The sequence below is a fragment of the Crocodylus siamensis genome, chromosome 15, assembly GCF_052110815.1.
Source record: "Crocodylus siamensis isolate JL-2025a chromosome 15, ASM5211081v1, whole genome shotgun sequence".
In the NCBI taxonomy this organism is placed as follows: Eukaryota; Metazoa; Chordata; order Crocodylia; family Crocodylidae; genus Crocodylus; species Crocodylus siamensis.
In genome coordinates, this window is record NC_143409.1 from 7,052,229 (window position 1) to 7,069,043 (window position 16,815).

The window sequence follows — 16,815 nt, forward strand, 5'->3', positions numbered from 1 at the left end:
GTTGCTGAACACAAGTCCTCCACCAGAACATACCCCGACTCTCAGGGAAAGTACCCCATTTTACACATGGGCAACAAAGACACAGATAAGGACGAAGCCTATTCCAGGAACAGTGCCTGAATGGAGGCCTCCCAAAGCTAGATCCAGTGCCTTGCCCATAAAGCCACTCTTTACTCTTTCCTACCAGCCCCTTTGCAGCCCACCGAGCCAGGTCAGAGCAGCCCCATGTTGGCAGGCTGACCCCTGGGCCCCCTGCCAGCCGGGGCTGCATCGACCTGGTCCAGGGTCCCAGGCTCACATGCAAACAGCAATAAATTCTGGAGTTTATTGCTCCAGAGTGCACGTTCAAGCAGTACACCTGGGAGCAATAAACCCCAGACTTTATTGCTTTGCATTAACTGCACGTGTAGACATGCCCAGAAGGTTCCACGATGTGTCTATAAAAGGCAAATCTCCCAGCTTGCAACAGTGCAATGCAGTAGAGTTCACCCGGGCAGTCAGCGCAGGCGTGACCCACCTCCCTCTCCCATTTGGCCTGTGGCTGCCCCCACAGCACTCTGCACGGACAGCCCGCACCACACTCCCACTTGTGCTTACCAATGGTACTGCCCTGGCTCAGCGTACACAGCTTCCCAGTGGGGCTGCCCTCCAGCCACTTGGCTGCCCACAGGTGGCACTGCATCGTGCTGGATGGGGGCAGTAGGTGGAAGGCAGCCGGGAGCTGGAGCCCTGCACACTGGGGCAGGAGCTGCCCAGCTGTAGTTCCCCCTACATGTGGTTGGGCACGTGGTGGCCACCACCACTTCCCCGTATAACCTGCTGCCCAGAGCAGTGCAGTAAGGGAAGGAGGAGGAAGAGCCGCTGGCCATGGGGGAGCCGAGCAGCAGTCAGGCAGCTGCTGCAGCTGCAGAAGCAGCTCCGCAGGGAAGCTGTGTGCGCTGGCTGGGGCCAGGGCCATGCTGCGGGTGGGCGCAGGGTGGATATGGGCGGGAGTGTGGTGCAGGCTACTTCTGGCAGAGCTCAGCCCCATGCAGAGCACTGCAGAGGCAGCCACAGGCTGGATACAATCAATTGGCGGGCCAGATCTGGCCAGTGGGCTGTATTTTGCCCACCCTGGGCTAGACTGTACCACAAAGATTACTATTCAGGTTCTGCCTGTAAGACCATAATGTAGTGGACTTGTAGGGTCTCTGAAGTGGGAAGAAATGGGGTGCACAAGGAGGAAGAAACTTCTAAACACATGGGGCAGCATTTCTCCATCAGCCCATTGACCATATGCTTGCTGACTGGGATGAAGAGATTAAGCCGGGAGTGGAAACAGCATTCTGACATGGCACCGCCTGCATCCCAGGGCCACCCCAGAGATCGGAGAGCCAGCTCCTCTCCAAGTATGTCCCTCCACTGGATGAGACCATTTGGGACACTTGAACTCTGTCTCAGGGTTTCTGTACTTGATAACTGCAGAGCATCCTCAGATTTAAAATGTTACCCACACCTGCCCTGGGCTGAATGCAGCAGTGCATTAGTTGCACTACTAATGTGCAATGCATTTGATGTAGTTCAGCTTATGTAGTGGTGGTGGTCTAGGGGATGGGTAAGAAGCAAGATATGACTGGTAATATATGGGACCAATTATACAGTTGGGAGAGATGTTAGATGGAGTGGAGGTTTATTGACCTTTGAGGCGCACTGTCTGGGCTACTTATTGCCGCAGGGCATTTCTAAGGCAGAGGAAGCCTACATAAGCCAGTTAAGGTGGAAAGTCCAAGACAAGACAATTATATTCCCGGGTGTGTTTTATGCAAGAAGCTGGCTCCCCTGATTTTATATCTGGGGTAACCATTGCAACTGGAATAATACTGTCATAATGCTCAGGATTTTAAACCTGCTGTCTTACACACACACACGTCTTTTGACTGACAAAATCTCGTCTACTGTAACCAACTTTCTAAGTCCCTTCCCTGGCTCCATCTGTTTTCAGTAAGAGACCAGCCCACTACATGAGCAGATAACACTGCACATTTTCCAGGTAACCACTGAGTTCAGGATTTAATTCTGTAAAATATCAGAGATTATGAAGGTTTCTAAACAGAGGATTGGAAGATGCCCAGGGCAGCCTGGCACACTGTACACCTCCTTTGCATAATCTCACAGAAAGCTTCTAACTCCACCTGGAAGAAACCTTCCTCCCAGACTACCTCATCTGGTTAGTATCTGCTGAGCAGTGTCTGTTCTATTGCTGGCATGATACAAAGCCCTTGGTGAAAGTGCCATAGAGAACTGAACGCAGGACCTTGGGATCTAAAAAGTACAAGCTTTTGCCCTCTGAGCTAAAGCACCCAATGCTACGAGCTCCAAGTGAGGGGCCACAAGGAGGGCAAAAGGGCAGAAGTCACAATCTTAATATAAAAGGATCTATAATTGCATCCAAATGGGAACACAAGCCCTGCTTATCATCTCCAAAGATGATCAAAAACTAAACAGAAACAAAGCTCACAGCACACTCAGGCCATTCAGACTGCCAAACCCGTCAGCCTATAACCGACACAGGGTTTTAGCAATAGTTGGATTTTTCTGCAAGTGCTATAAGGGGCTCTTTTTCTGGAATCATCCCAAGATAAGCAAGCGTGGAAACCGCCTTTCCCTGCCCTGGAAGCCATTCCTACACAGTCACTTCTCAAACAGAGGCCATTTGCTGCAAGCAGGCAGTGAGCAAAGCAGAGGTTCATTTACAGTGTCTGGAAAGAGGGTACGGCAATTCTTTGCCCTTTGTTCCAGGCACACGCATCGTCAAATGGGGGTGTCTGTCTTGCAGTGCGTATTTGGCCCGTACCCCAGCAAGCTGCCGCTGAGAAGCCATGTGGTTCAGTGAAGAGAGCTGCAGACTTGGTCCTGGGAACCGTGGAGTGAAATCCTGTCCCCATTGAAGTCAACGGGAATTTTGCCATCCTTCTCAGCAGAGAGAGGCTTTCACCCCAGAGAGTCTATCAGCTCAAACATGACTCGTTGGGTAGCTCTGGACTAACCACTTCACCTTTCCATGCCTGTCATCCCTTGGTCTATCTAGCTTTGAAGCTCTGCGGGGCACTCTTAAAATATTTGTGTACACCATCAAGGTCTCGGCCTGTTTGAGACTTCAAGATACATGCAGAAAATACAAGGGAGTGGGACATCTGGAGGAGGCGTGACTGTAGACACAAGCCCAGGGTAAGCAGGTTCCTTCCCAAGGTGACCCAATGAAGGATACCATCTGCCCTACCTTTTCCACTTGTAATGCATTCTCCTCGCATGTTGTTTTAATCAGATCTTGGGCTGTATTGGTGTCTCCGCTTTTATAAGCGGCCTGAATGTTATCTGTCACAGGGGTCGGCGGTATGGAGACGTCACCTACAGTGGACTGTTTGCCGCCCATGTCCACAGCACCTGTGGGAAAGAAGAAAAAGGAAGAAGCGTTTGCTCATAACCCCTCACACCACTGCAATGTCAAAACACGCTGAGATGCAAAGAAGCGGTGAGACATTTATTGCAAAAGTATTTTGTATGTGTTGTAAAACAGAATATAAATAATAGGACTGTCTAAAATGCCACAAGGGTGAGCGCGTGCCTCAAAGGACTTTCTGACACAGACATGAAAGTGCCACGGGCAGCGACCTCCTGAATCTGTGCAGGAGGTGTTTTCCACAAGGTGCGTGAAAGCACACGCATTCCCATCCAGCCGGTGCCTGGCAGGGACCGCGCAGGCTGAGCCGGCACTTGGGTAAGGTTGCCACCTGCGGCAGCGCTGATGGAGCAAGGGGTCTCAATGGGCAGGAGGTGCTTATTAACACATCCAACACCATGGACCTAATGAACGGTGCAGGGCTCATCTGCAGGTAGGATCTGGAGTGTGAGCTGCCTTACTTGGCTGCGGAGCTGGAATTTGGCAGTGGCGGTATGAATTGCTGCGGCTCCTGGAGGCACAGCAGCCGCTGCTCTTCCTGCCACCAAATGTCCAGCCCCGCAGACCAGAGGATGCAACTCTCCGCTCCGTATCTGGTCTCTGCACCCAGCTGGAAATTGTGCAGCAGGACTAGCAGCAGCATTAATTGCCACAGCTCTGTGGGCTGGAGCTGGCCCACAGGCTTCCTGTTGGTCACCCCAGGTCTGATGTCAAGCAGGATGCCCAATGTCATGCAGCCCAACCAAGGACAAGCCAAGGACACAGCTTGGATCTCCTTGGGGATGGATTTTTACAGGTAGTTTAAAGCCTAAAGATGTAGACAAGTGCCTGGGGCCATGTTCAAGTACATCTAAGTTCCCCCTGCTCCCTCATCCTGTGTCTTAACCACAGCATCAGATCCATTTTGCCTGAGGTTGTGTGATGGGGTTCTTGTACCATGCACCCTGCTGAGCCAAGAGGTTCAACTCCCCTTCTGGGCTGAATTGCTGGGCCTGGCACCGAGGGCTCATCATCATAAGCCTCTGTGAGCAAAAAGAGCATGGGAGGCAGCGAGACCCACTGGGTAGGATCTCAAGTGGGCCAGAAGATTGGGATTCCAGTTTTGGCTCTGTTCCTAGTCTACTGGGTGAGCTGAGGCAAGTCAAGTCATGTCTCTGTGCCTCAGTTTCCCTTCTCTGACTTTCCTTTGTTTCTTCAGGCTATAGACTGCTTGTGGCTAGGATTGGAGTTTATTCTTCACGTGTTTTCACACTGCTTACTGCAATGGCAGCATAGACTGGCCTTGATTCTCGTCATACCTGTAAGCATTACAATAATAATAATAATAATAATAATAATAATAATAATAATAATAATAATAATAATAATAATAATAGCAGCAAGCTGCTTTAAAAAGTACAAAAGAATGAAACAAAGAAAAGGAAAGTGCGTGGCTCTTTTCACAGGACAGATCTCTTTATCACTCAAATAATCTTCCCTACTAAACCACCATTAAGGACTTACCATCCTTTCTTTTAATTTGCCACACACACATCACGAAAAGCAACCTCCCCGCCTGAAACAGCTCTGAATTTAAGGTTATGCTCCCATTCCCAAAGTCCAACATAGATCAGATGTGCCTGCAATTCTCCTTGTTTGTTTGCTCGCTGTGTTTTCCTACAGGAGCTACCAAGGAGCTCTTTTATATGCACATTTATCACGTGAATTTTAGTTTCACGCAGTAAGAAGGAAGTCTGGATCAAACTGCAAGTGTCAGTAAATCTCTGTGAATAATTCAGTCTGAGTTACTAATCCATCCTGACTAACACTTTGCTTTAATTATTAAGATCAAGCTCGAGTCGCCCAGACATCTGAGATGGCTCCAGAGATTCAGGCCATTAGGTTCTGCAGGCATCAATAATCCTTCTCAGAGGCTGCAGCAGCGTGAAGGACACACAGCGAGGATTCAAGGCAAATAAATGTGATTTTAAACGATAGCGGGCAACAGGCCCGCAGCCTTGTCTGCCTTTGGTTTCTATCCTGATTTGTAGAAATGTTGCCAAATATTGGAGAGAACGTTTCGCCCAACATTTGCTCCCCTCTTTTATGGAGCTGGGCACAATGGCAGCTGGCCTGCTGAAAAAACCCATGTTTGCTACAACTTTATTTGCTTTTGATGGAGGAGGAAGTTGATAATTCATCAATAGGCAACCTTTTTAAAAGGGCGAGAAGATGCCTTGCTTGGATAGACAAGTGTAAAGGAAAATGGGCCATTAAACCAACAAAGGTGTAATGACAAGAAAGGGCTAGATCCAAAAATTAGGCTTTGGTGCCACTGTGCCTAACTTTTAGGTCCTTGGCTCAGAAGTGGGATCCAGGACCCTGCAGTCCTGACCAGATGTACAGCTAGAGGTGCTCCAAGCCACGCGGGTGCAGATGTTCATGCCCCAGGAAGCCCTTCAAAAATGCTTGAAGCACTTCAAATTGACCCTCAAAAAAGAGAGCAAACACCTCAGACCTAGATCGGTTACAGAGGTGGGCAGGTGAGAACCGGCACCATACCTACAGGCTGGGCAGCTCCCTTCTCGTCAGGGCAGACACAGAAAAGGATCTTGGAGTCATTATTGATGCCAAGATGAACATGGGCCAGCAGTGTGGGGACACGGTCAGGAAGGCCAACTGCACCTTGTCCTGCATCCACAGATGCATCTCGAGCAGGTCCAGGGAGGTGATCCTCCCCCTCTATGCGGCACTGGTCAGGCCGCAGCTGGAGCACTGCGTCCAGGTCTGGGCGCCGCACTTCAGGAGGGATGTGGGCGGCCTGGAGAGGGTCCAGAGGCGGCCACTCGCATGGTCAGGGGGCAGCAGGGCAGGCCCTATGAGGAGAGGCGACGGGACCTGAACCTGTTCAGCCTCCACAAGAGAAGGCTGAGGGGGATCTAGTGGCCTGTTACAAACTAGTCCGAGGGGACCAGCAGGTATTGGGGGGGTCCCTGTTCCCCCAAGCACTGCCAGGAGTGACTAGGAATAGCAATCACAAGCTGGCAGAGGGTAGATTTAGGCTGGATATCAGGAGGCGCGACTTCACGGTCAGGGCGGCTAGGATCTGGAACCAACTTCCAAGAGAAGTGGTGCTGGCTCCTACCCTGGGGGGGCTTTAAGAGGAGGCTGGATGAACACCTTGCTGGGGTCATTTGACCCCAGCACTCTTTCCTGCCATGGCAGGGGGTCGGACTTGATGATCTGTTCAGGTCTCTTCTGACCCGACCAACTATGAAACCTTGGACTTCATTTTGAACCACTTCCTGAAATGTTTGCACCCACCAGCAGAGCACAATGAGGTTGCTCGGTTCTCCTGCATCCCACAGGGCTTGGCTTTTCTCCACCATGGGGAGGAGGGGGAAAGCGAAGCAGACAAGCAATGAGGGATCTCCCATGTGCTCGGCCATCCTCCAAAACCTCCAGAGGCCAAGAGCACGCAGGGGTTGATGCTTCTGCAGCCCCTTGGAAGTGCTCCGGACTCCAAGCTGGGGAGAAATGCCACTCTCTGTAGCCCACAAGAGTGCCCTAACCACCAGACTACGGCTACTCCCAGTGAGTACTTCTGTAGCTCATTGCCTGGACCCCCTAAGCATCTGACTTGCACTCCTCTCCTGATCCCTTTCTGCACCAGCATACTCTTTTCCACGCAGCAGCACAGCTCTAGCAGGAGGGGTTGGCAGTGCCCACTCCCCACCTACAACATCGTGATGGTTCAGTGCACTTCAGGGAGCGGGATTCAAACCCCCTCCGAGAGAGGAAGGAATGCAATCCAGATCTCCCACATCCTGAGCAAGTGCTTGCCTGAACGACCACATCCTCCTCCATTTGAAAAGGAAGCAGGAGCTGGTACCCGACGGCAGGTGTTTGCTGGGTACGCTCCGAGAATAACACCCTTTGTGGGGCTGGGGCCAACGGGCACCTAGCTCATGGTGGATCCCACCGTGTCAAACACTGACCTGCTCAGCACTCTCCATGCAGAGCGAGCTCACAAACCAAGTGCCTCTGGACTCAAAGTACCTCCAGCTGGCAGCTTAGCAGGGGGGTTCAGGATTGCAACTTTGGCCCGAAGTGTTATATTCTGCCTTGGCTCCTTTTTGGATCTAGCCTGAATTAACCAGCGATGATACAACTGACCATGCCAAACTGGTGGATTCAGTTAATGCTTGATTCGCCAACCCTAGCAAACAGATGTATTTACATTTAACTATCCATGGCCCAAAATGAATATCGCCTGTCATTTAATTGCGTTCCATAACCAGCGATGCTGCTTTCTGCTTCGGGGAAACTGAACTTGCACCTCAAAAGCCTGAGAAAAAAAGAGCTGTCATTAAATCTTTAGCAACAGGAAGAGCCTGTGACTGCACCAGCTTACAAACAGAGAGAAAGTAAAGTTGATGAGTCACAGGCTGAGAAAAATTCTGCCCTCGGAGACAGTCGCACCCCCATCAAAAGTTAATGAAGTGCCGCAGACTTATAACACTCAATCCTTTCACTGCCAAGTTCCCCAAAGGAGAAAAAAGGAGCCTATTGCAAAGTAATAGGTCTCAGCGAGTCAGATTAATTACCCCGTTCCCAAAAGAAATAATGGTATCTTAAGAAATGACATATCAAATTCTCTGTGCTGCTCTCTCTGCTTGTCACGGGATTTACACTAGTGTTTTAAAGAAACTGCAATATTAAGAACAAATCTGCCAGAGCTAGAAAAGGAGGAGCCAGGGTAAATTAAATTCATGTAAACACATTTCTTAATTATGAAAAGGAAAGGATAATTATCTTTTGCTGATCCAAGAGTATTTTATTTCAAACAGATCAATGGCTGAATTGCCTTTAATGCAAGTATTTATGCAGATGGAGGGAAACGTTCGTTAAAATAATGTGAATTTTGCCTCAATGCATCATCTATTTTTGCACAGAACTGCTTTGAAACCTGGTATAAGTTCTCCTTAGGCTTCGACACTGCAAACACTTACCCTGTTCAGTAACTTCGACATATGTCCCAGGTCTCACTGAGGTCAATGCACATGTATGAAGTTTCTGAAAAACAAACTGTGTGGCTGACTCCCAAAGGCAAATGATACTGAGTATGTGCTTAAAATGTCACCAAGGAAATTTAGGGTAGGCAGCTAATAAACAGCATCTCAGATCCGAGCAGCCATCAAAACGGTGAACAAAATGTTAGGGATTACTAAGAAAGGAATTGTAAATAAAACAGAAAGTATCATCCTGCCTCTTTATAAAGCTACAGTGGGCACATGGACTCAAGACGCAATGCCGCAGCAAATTGCTACCACGCAGTAGTGTTGTTGGGCACTAACCGTGGCATGACGCCAGTGAGCTATAGTAACGAGCTACTGAGCAGCAGCGATAGGAAAAAACCGTGTGGCAATGGTACCGCAAATTAATGCCAATAATGCTTCTGCAAGTACTAAATGACCACGCAGTAACAACTGCAGAGTCCGTCGCACATGTAGACGGGGCCAGTGTGTCCACACATCCCATACTGCACCCAGCTTTGCTCCCCACCAAAAAGGATATAGAAAAACTGGAGAAGGTACAGAGAAAGCAAACAAGGACAGTAAGTGATATGGAGGAGCTTCCAGTGAGAAGAGACTAAAGAAGCCAGGCCTATTCAGTTTAGAAAAACGGGACACGATAAGGGTCGAAAACATACTAAATGGCAAAGAGAAAGTAAATAGGGATTTATTATTGCAGGGGTGGGCAAAATGTGGCCCGCAGACCAGATGCGGCCCACCAGGCCATTCTATCCGGCCCACGGGACCCCTAAAAATTTAGAAAATTCATATTTATCTGTCCCTGACTGCCTGTCACGCGGCCCTCAATGGTTTGGCGCCCCTGTATTATTGACTCCCTCTCAAAATACAAGAACTAGGGGTCACAAGCTGAAACTAGTAGGCAGTAAGTCTAGAACGGACAAAAGGAAGCTCTTTTTCACCCAGCACGGAACTAAAGCGCGGTGCTCGTTACTCCAAGATGTGGAAGCTGCCCGTTTGGCCAGATTCAAAAAGGGACTGGACACATTTGTGGAAGAAAGGGGCACTGGTACCTATCGAGCACGGGAGTTAGGGGGACAGCCTCCGAATCAGAACTTCCTTGACCTCCAGTGCTGGCGGCTGCAAGTGGAAGAGGAACAGGAGAGAAACTCTGCTCATACCCAGTTCGCTCTCCCTTTCAGCATCCGCTCTCCGCCCCCGTGTGACACACGACACTGGGCAAGATGGACCTATGGTCCATCCTAGTAAAGTAAATGACAGTGCTTATGTTCTTATTAGGGAAACTTTCTAACCCAGGGTAGCTAAGCACTGGAACAGGTAAGAAGAGAGACTGTGGCATGTCTGTTGTTGGAAGATCCTAAGCGCAGGTCAGACAAGCACTTGTTTGGGGGTGGGGGGTTTAAACACAGATGGTCCTGCCTGGAGCAGCACACTGGACTAAATGGCCTCCTGGTGCTCTTTCCAGCTCTGTTTTTCTATGATTCTAGGTCTTGTTGTATTTGGTCAGGAAGGTGCCAATCTTGCTACTGGGGTAGCAAAGCGCTTGGATCTAAGCAGGTGAGTTTGTTTCACACGCTTCAGCACATGCTTGCAGGCTTTACTGGGTAGGAGTCAAAAATGATTACAGGACAATGCACGGGGTACAGTGAGTAGCACTGCATACTGTTAACACCCCATTATAATAAGAGGTCTCTGGAACTTTGCAAGCTTTTAAACCCCTTCAGTTTTTATTTTCCTAGTAAAAATGCAGCCATAACTACCCCTCCAGCCCAGAACTGCCCCACTGGACTTGCACACCGCTCACCCCTCACCCCTTGGTGTTTGTGGCTGCATGAGCAAAGGTAGCAAACGGCATCCATTTGGACCATGGAGAGGGTTTGATCTGGGTTCACCTCCCTTTAACCCATGGATATGACCACAAGCAAAAAAGAAATCCAATGTGCCCATCCTTCCCATTCACTCCCCTGCATCCTCCATCTATCCTCGACCTTCCCCTTTCTATCCTTACCCCATTCTTCTCTTTCTCCTGAGGGCAGTAAGCAAACCAAGCCCAAGAGAAAAACCGTCGGCATTCACTGACTGTAGAAGGATTTCCCCTCCTGCTGCTGCTGGAACCGCGCAGGCTGCGAGAAAGGAACCGACTCTGGAAATATCGCCTGCTTTGGATTTCAGTGTCTTCGAAGGGTCATCACGGCTTCACCCTAGATTGTGCAACTGCCGGCTTTTCCAAAATAATCCACTGGAAGAAGCTGTTTACAGACAGAAGAAAGACAGACCGACAGACCTGACCCCACTTCACTTTGCAGCCACGAGAGAGCTGCCGGAACGCGACGGCGACCGTGTTGCTTGAACAGAAAGAAATGCAATAAAAATGACATCGATGCTTTGAATTATTAAAAGGACCCACAGATTTCAGAATTCCCAGCAGCTCTGTAGCTTCTAAGGCCCTGTTTGTAACAAAGGTGCTTAAAATATATGATTTTTAAAGCAATGATATTCCTTCGCTAGGAACAGAAATGAGTGCTGGCAGTTAAACACCACTGCGAGCTGTCAATGTGCCTGTGAACAGCAGCACAATGCAAGAGTGCGCTACACAGCAAAGTATTACCTCTACCTCTATCCACCATCGCACCTGGCCGCTAAAATAACCCTATTACCTGCTTGGAGAAATACCTGCATATGACTGCTTTGAAAAGGGCTGCATAAGTCCCTGTCATCAATAAAGCAAAAACCCTTTTGGAATGAACAGAAATACACGTTTACCCGGTACGCAAGGATACCCTGAAATGGCACAGAGAAGATACAGCTGAGAGGTGCACTGGAGGGTAAAACGAGCTTAGGAATTAACCAGTTTCAATAAGTAATTGCAAAATAATAATTCAAAACTGTTACTAACCTGGTCATCATTTAGGGAGCGCTTCCACAAAGCGGCCCAAAGCTCATTATTTAAGACCGTCTCCCATCAGTGATGCTCCATTAAGCTATTAATTGCTCGAACTGTTAACGGCCTCGCACTGCTTCAGCAGAAACGGCTCCCAGGCTCCCCTTCTTGCAGCCTGTAGCTGAAGCCTCTTTTGGCTGAACGGATGCCTCTTTGTCTGAGATAACCACTGCATTTTAGCCTTGACAGTCATTTTCATCTCCATGGCCCATTACAGTGAAATTCAACCCTTGGGTTCTTCAGAGAGGACTAGGGAATTGGGGGCAGGGGTGGGGAGAGAGCAGCTCCAGGCTGACCTCAGGCAGTCCTTCAACGGGACCAGATGGCTGGGGCTGAGGTTTAGTGAATTCATCTTTTGCCATTTTGATGCTTGAACATTGTCAGAGATTGAAGGGAAAAGGGACAAGGTGCAAAATAGCACAAGCTGGTAAAACACCACCTCCACACACCGTCTCCTCCCACAGCACATGCAAAGATACTGAATTCTTTGCAGTGATCATCCAAAGGAGCTAGAATAGTTCTTAGTATTAATAATCATGAGACACACGGAAAGTCACACTACTTCCAATGAGCCACTCGGCCCACCCGTGCTACCATTTCCTTACTGTTTCTTTGCATTTTTAGAACGATTGAAACTAATAACGTTGAACCTTGGCCTTAGACAAAGACCAGTCAATGGAGAGACTCCCACTGACATTGATGAACCTCGGCTCAATCTGCTAGAACGGTGGTCGGCAACCTGTGGCCCGGGGGTCCCGCCACGCTAAGGTGGCAAGGGCAGTCGGCAGACTGTCTTCAGACAGAGCTGTGCAGATTTGGCCCACCGTTGCTGAAAGGTTGCCAACCTCTGCACTAGAGGCTTTATGCACAGAGTTGTGTAGGATAGTGCCTGCTGCCCAGAAAATTCTCCAAGAGACTGGAAAAAACTCTCAGGCCAAACCAAAATGAGAAGTCAGGGTCGCAAAGAGTTTTGCAAGACAAAAGCCCATAAAAGAAGAAATTCAGGTCAATCAAAATGTCCTGTTGCAATAAAGCACGGTGTTCCATTCTGACCATTAAATAGATTTACTTTAATTAGCAGACATTGCAGAACAGATTTTGCTTTTAAAAGTGGCAGAAAGCTGTGGTTTAACAAGTTGGATTTCCTTCCCCTCCCCACCCACTTTTATCAGGAAATTAATCCAAACTGGCCTTTTCCTGCAAGCAGTTCCAGTGTCAATAAATTCACATTTTCAGACAAAAGATGTTTCACCAGATCATTCTTCCCAGGTCTACTTGAGAGCTCAAAGCACCTGGTTAGTTAGTTAGTAAGGGCCAGATGCCGGCACTGTTGCTGACGCCGAGTAGCATCTTACTCCTACTTTGCAGTGAGCTTGAAAACACATTTCACAAACCCCTGCCAAGGTCTTGGGGTTTCCAACTCATTAAAAAAAAAAACCAACAAAAAAACCCAATAACTCCACCCTCTCCCAGCTGGGGTTACAGAAGGAAAGGAAGGCCCTGGCCTCTCTCAAAAACAGGACAGGGAATTTGGATCATTTTGCAAACAGCCGGAGGTGGCTGCAGTGTGAGATGCCAGTCTGACCAAGGAGGGAGGGGGGCTAGCTCTTTGACACCAAATGTAGCAGAGGGAAGAAGTACCCCACTGCCCGTGGTAGTGCTGTAGGACAACAAGTTGTTTGTGGGGAGCACGAGTTACTTCCCTTTGCTAAGCTGGTAAAGTTAAACCTAAGCCCCGCAGCAGGTCCTAGCTGCAGCTCTTGACCTGGGCTTTTCTGTGCAGTGAAAACAGGGTGATCTGACCCTGTACTGGGCATCCCTCCCACCCCGCGTGCCACAGAGCTCGCTCGGCTGCAGGAAGAGCGCAGCGACAAACCGTGTCGATCCACCAGCCCTTCTTCATGAACAAGGGCGGCAGACGGTACTGCAGCCGTCTCCGGTGAGCAATTTGATATCCCCGCTAGTGAGGAAACTGCAGAACTGGGCTGGCAGGAGGGTGAAATGATGCCTCAGCAACTTGGACAAGGAATCACACCCCGGCTTCTCACTCTGCACAATGCTAACGATGACTCATTTTCCAGACGGAGGGGAAAGCTTTTCCTGGGCTCACGTGGCTCAATTTAACCATACATCTATTATTTAAACACATTTGAGCAACTTTTCTTCACTCTGAGCCCCATTGCCAGGCCAGTGGAAAAGAGGATGTAAAACAGAGCATCATCCGCAGCATAGCCAGTGCAAATGTTCATCGGTGCCAGTTTCCCTGAAAGGGAGCAGAGGATTGTATGATCTTATAGGGCCAAACACAAGACCTAGAGGAATGTCTCCAAGTTAACCAGATGTGGAAGAAATGCTGAAGAGATCTGCTGCTGTTCGAGTATAATTTAGTGTTGTTTAAAAAAACCTCACTCAAGTCCCAATACCTCACCTGCTAAACTTTGTCTTGCGTATAAAATTTGTCCACTGAGATAAAAGGCCTTCATGAGAAAAGCCTTTGTGAGAAAAGCCCTGGCAAACGGAGTTATGCTGAAGCTGAGAGACTGACCATGATGAGTTGCTGGAAATGCCTGATTCCAAACTCATGTCACATGCAGGGAAAACTGTTTGTCCAATGAAAAGGGGAGTGAAAAAATAAAACTTTGAGGAAGGAAAATGCCTTGGGCTTTTCTTCCCTTGCCCCACTCAGGGCTGGACGATAACTGTGCAGCAGATCAAGACAGCTGCAACCCGAGCTGTGTATTTATGCGCCAGTTCCTGTAGCGAACAATCTGCCTCGGCCTGCGGTCATTTGGACTGCCAAGATTATTTCCTTTTTTCAAGGGTCTGAGTGCAAGTGGGTCAGTTTTTCCTATGATTTCACGGCATGATGCAAATGCAAGGGAGACCTTAATGCTTTAAAGCTTATAGCTCATTCAAGGACGTGCACATCAGCATCTCCCAAGAGCACTGTGAGCCCGTGACCTCAGCGTGGCAGGAGTTCAAAGCTTGTTCACACCTGCAGGGCACAGCTGCGTTCACGAGCCACGGCTGTAGCTCTGTAAGGTCAGGAAATAGCGGCATTCAAGTGTCACGCTGCAGGGTGCAACTTGTCTCGAGCAGTCATTAGGAAAGACTCTCCGCCTCCACGACAACGTTGCTCATAGCTGCTCTTCCAAGTGCTGCATCGCAACCTACAGGGGTTGATGGTACGATCTGGTGGGGCAAACCCCCGTGATGTGTGGCATCGCACAGACAGATGCTCAAATGGGCGTTGTTTCATATTCTGTCTCCAGCTCCATAAGCAAGTGGGCACCTGCTTTTTTCTCCTTTCACACACCCTCCAAACGATTGTTTGAAGTGCCTTAGCGAGCATTTGCTGGCTAAACTTCCTGTCTTTGTATCCTAAGATAGGACAGGCAGACAAATCAGCAGCTCCCCTTTGGCCCTCTGGCCCCAGGCACCGAAGGGGAAGAGGTTAAACTTTTAACTTGATTTATTCTTTTAACTGAAGTGCTGCTGTGATCTCAGCTGGTTTGCAATAGTTTGGTACGAACCAGAGTGGCAAGAAGGATTGGTAAGGAAAAAAAAAAATCCTATAGGCAAGAGCAAACAAGAGAAACCCGGCTCATTCACTGAAGAAAAATGGGCACAATCAAAGGGGACTTTCCACTGAACCCAGTGCCTTGCCAGGGACTTTCATATGAACTAATTCACCTGGCACAAGCATCTCTCACCCACCCCCACATTCCTTAAAGAGTTTTCAAAATCCCGGTGGTGACCAGCTATTTTTTTTTAGCAGACCAAAAGTATTATAAAGCCAAGACCATAACCGTTCAACAGAGGCCTGTCTCTGTGGGCCTGCAGAATAAAATGACCTCCTGCCCATTTACCTCCAGTAAAGGCAAGACATACTGGTAAGCAATGCAGAGATACCGACAACGTCTCTATCCACAGACTCCACGGAGGATCAATGAAGAACTCTAAAAAGAGCATCACTGTTCTCCTGGAGAAGCCAAAGTGCTCACTGACATTAAAATCCACCCAATGCAGGGGCAGGGAAAGAAGGGAACAGAGATCTCTGAACCCCAAAATGCACAGGAAAATTAAGATGATCCAGCTTCTAAGTGGATGATTCACTTGTATCGCAAGGACTCGGTGATTTCATTCCAGTCCTAGAATTAGAATAGTTTGCAAATACGCTGTTATATAGAAGGCATCTCTGCTCATCTGTCTTCCTCAGATATATTTTCAACTGGAGAATACACATTAAACATGCACAAGTGCCATTTGTCTTCTCTCTGATTCCTTGGAGGTCACGGTCTGTATACAGCCTATACCAAGCAGAGGGAGGATAACAAACCTCAAGGCCTGTGCAGGAGAAGGTGGATCTGAATAAAGCGCAATCACCCGTGGAAGCCAAAGGAAAATGGCTCAGTATCATAAGGGCTGGTCAACATTTTTGTTTCAAATTTTTAGCACCGAAACACGGTCCTACTTTGCAATGATTACCTGAGGGGTTTGTTTCTTTTGAAATCTGCCAATTTTACACACTGTTACCTGAACTTAAATTTTTCTCTAGGGTTCGGTTTTCCATTGGAGAGGGAAAAAAAGAGCACTTGCACGTACAAACATCAATCCAAGTCCCCTGCGCCCAGCAGTACCTGGAACCACCATGGCAGCAGCACACAGTTGTGAGCAGGGCCCCGGGGATGTTCAGATACACACAACCACCTAGTCCGCACCTCGGGAGCTTGCCTGCCTTCATTCAGGAAAGCTCCCACCCCGCAGCTTGTCCTTAACTTTAAAGACGAGCACAAATGCTGTCCAGATTCAGGAGCTATTTTAAGTCAAGACACGAGTGAATGATAAGAACCTAGGAAGAGAGCAGTGGTGGAGTCAAAAGTACTGAGAGGACATGGTCACCCACGTTCAAGAAAGATGAACTCAGGATGCAACCACTGCTAACAAGGGCCACTCCTGAGCAGATCAGAAGGTCGTTGGAGAAGAGCTCCCAAAAGAGCATGGCTGGTTTAGTTTAGCAAAAGGGTCTTAAACTCAACCGCCCCTGCACGCCACATCCAGACCACAGTGCTGCTAGCAGGCCGGATCTGGCAGTGAGGTGAGTGGTAGGATGAGTGGCAGCAACAGGCTCCATGCCTGGGAATTTAGGAGTGGGACCCAGCTCCCAAATTCCCAGCCCTTCGAAGAGTCCTGTGAGTTGGATGAAACAGCTGCATGGGCCGCATCTTTGACACCTGTGGCCTAGCAGAACAGACCGAGAGGAGGCAGAAGACATCAGAGGTTGAACGCTGGGGAAGAGGAGTAGGTTGGAGGGAAAGGGACCAACTGAACAGGATTAAATTTAGGACTGCAAATTCGAAGCTTTCCAGCTCTCAGAGCAGCCTGCAACATCCTTCCAGGAA

General features: G+C 48.8%; 1 protein-coding gene across 4 annotated transcripts in view; it reads right to left on the minus strand.

Annotated features, from left to right (window-relative positions):
* The window catches only part of LRRK1 (leucine rich repeat kinase 1), a 101,294-nt gene that overhangs the window by 70,183 nt on the left and 14,296 nt on the right, over nt 1-16,815 (minus strand). For all 4 annotated transcript variants that reach the window (XM_090028731.1, XM_090028729.1, XM_090028730.1 and 1 more), the window contains one exon: nt 3,260-3,423. In XM_090028731.1, coding sequence (XP_089884857.1) covers nt 3,260-3,423 — 164 coding nt within the window. The remainder of the gene's footprint in view (nt 1-3,259; nt 3,424-16,815) is intronic.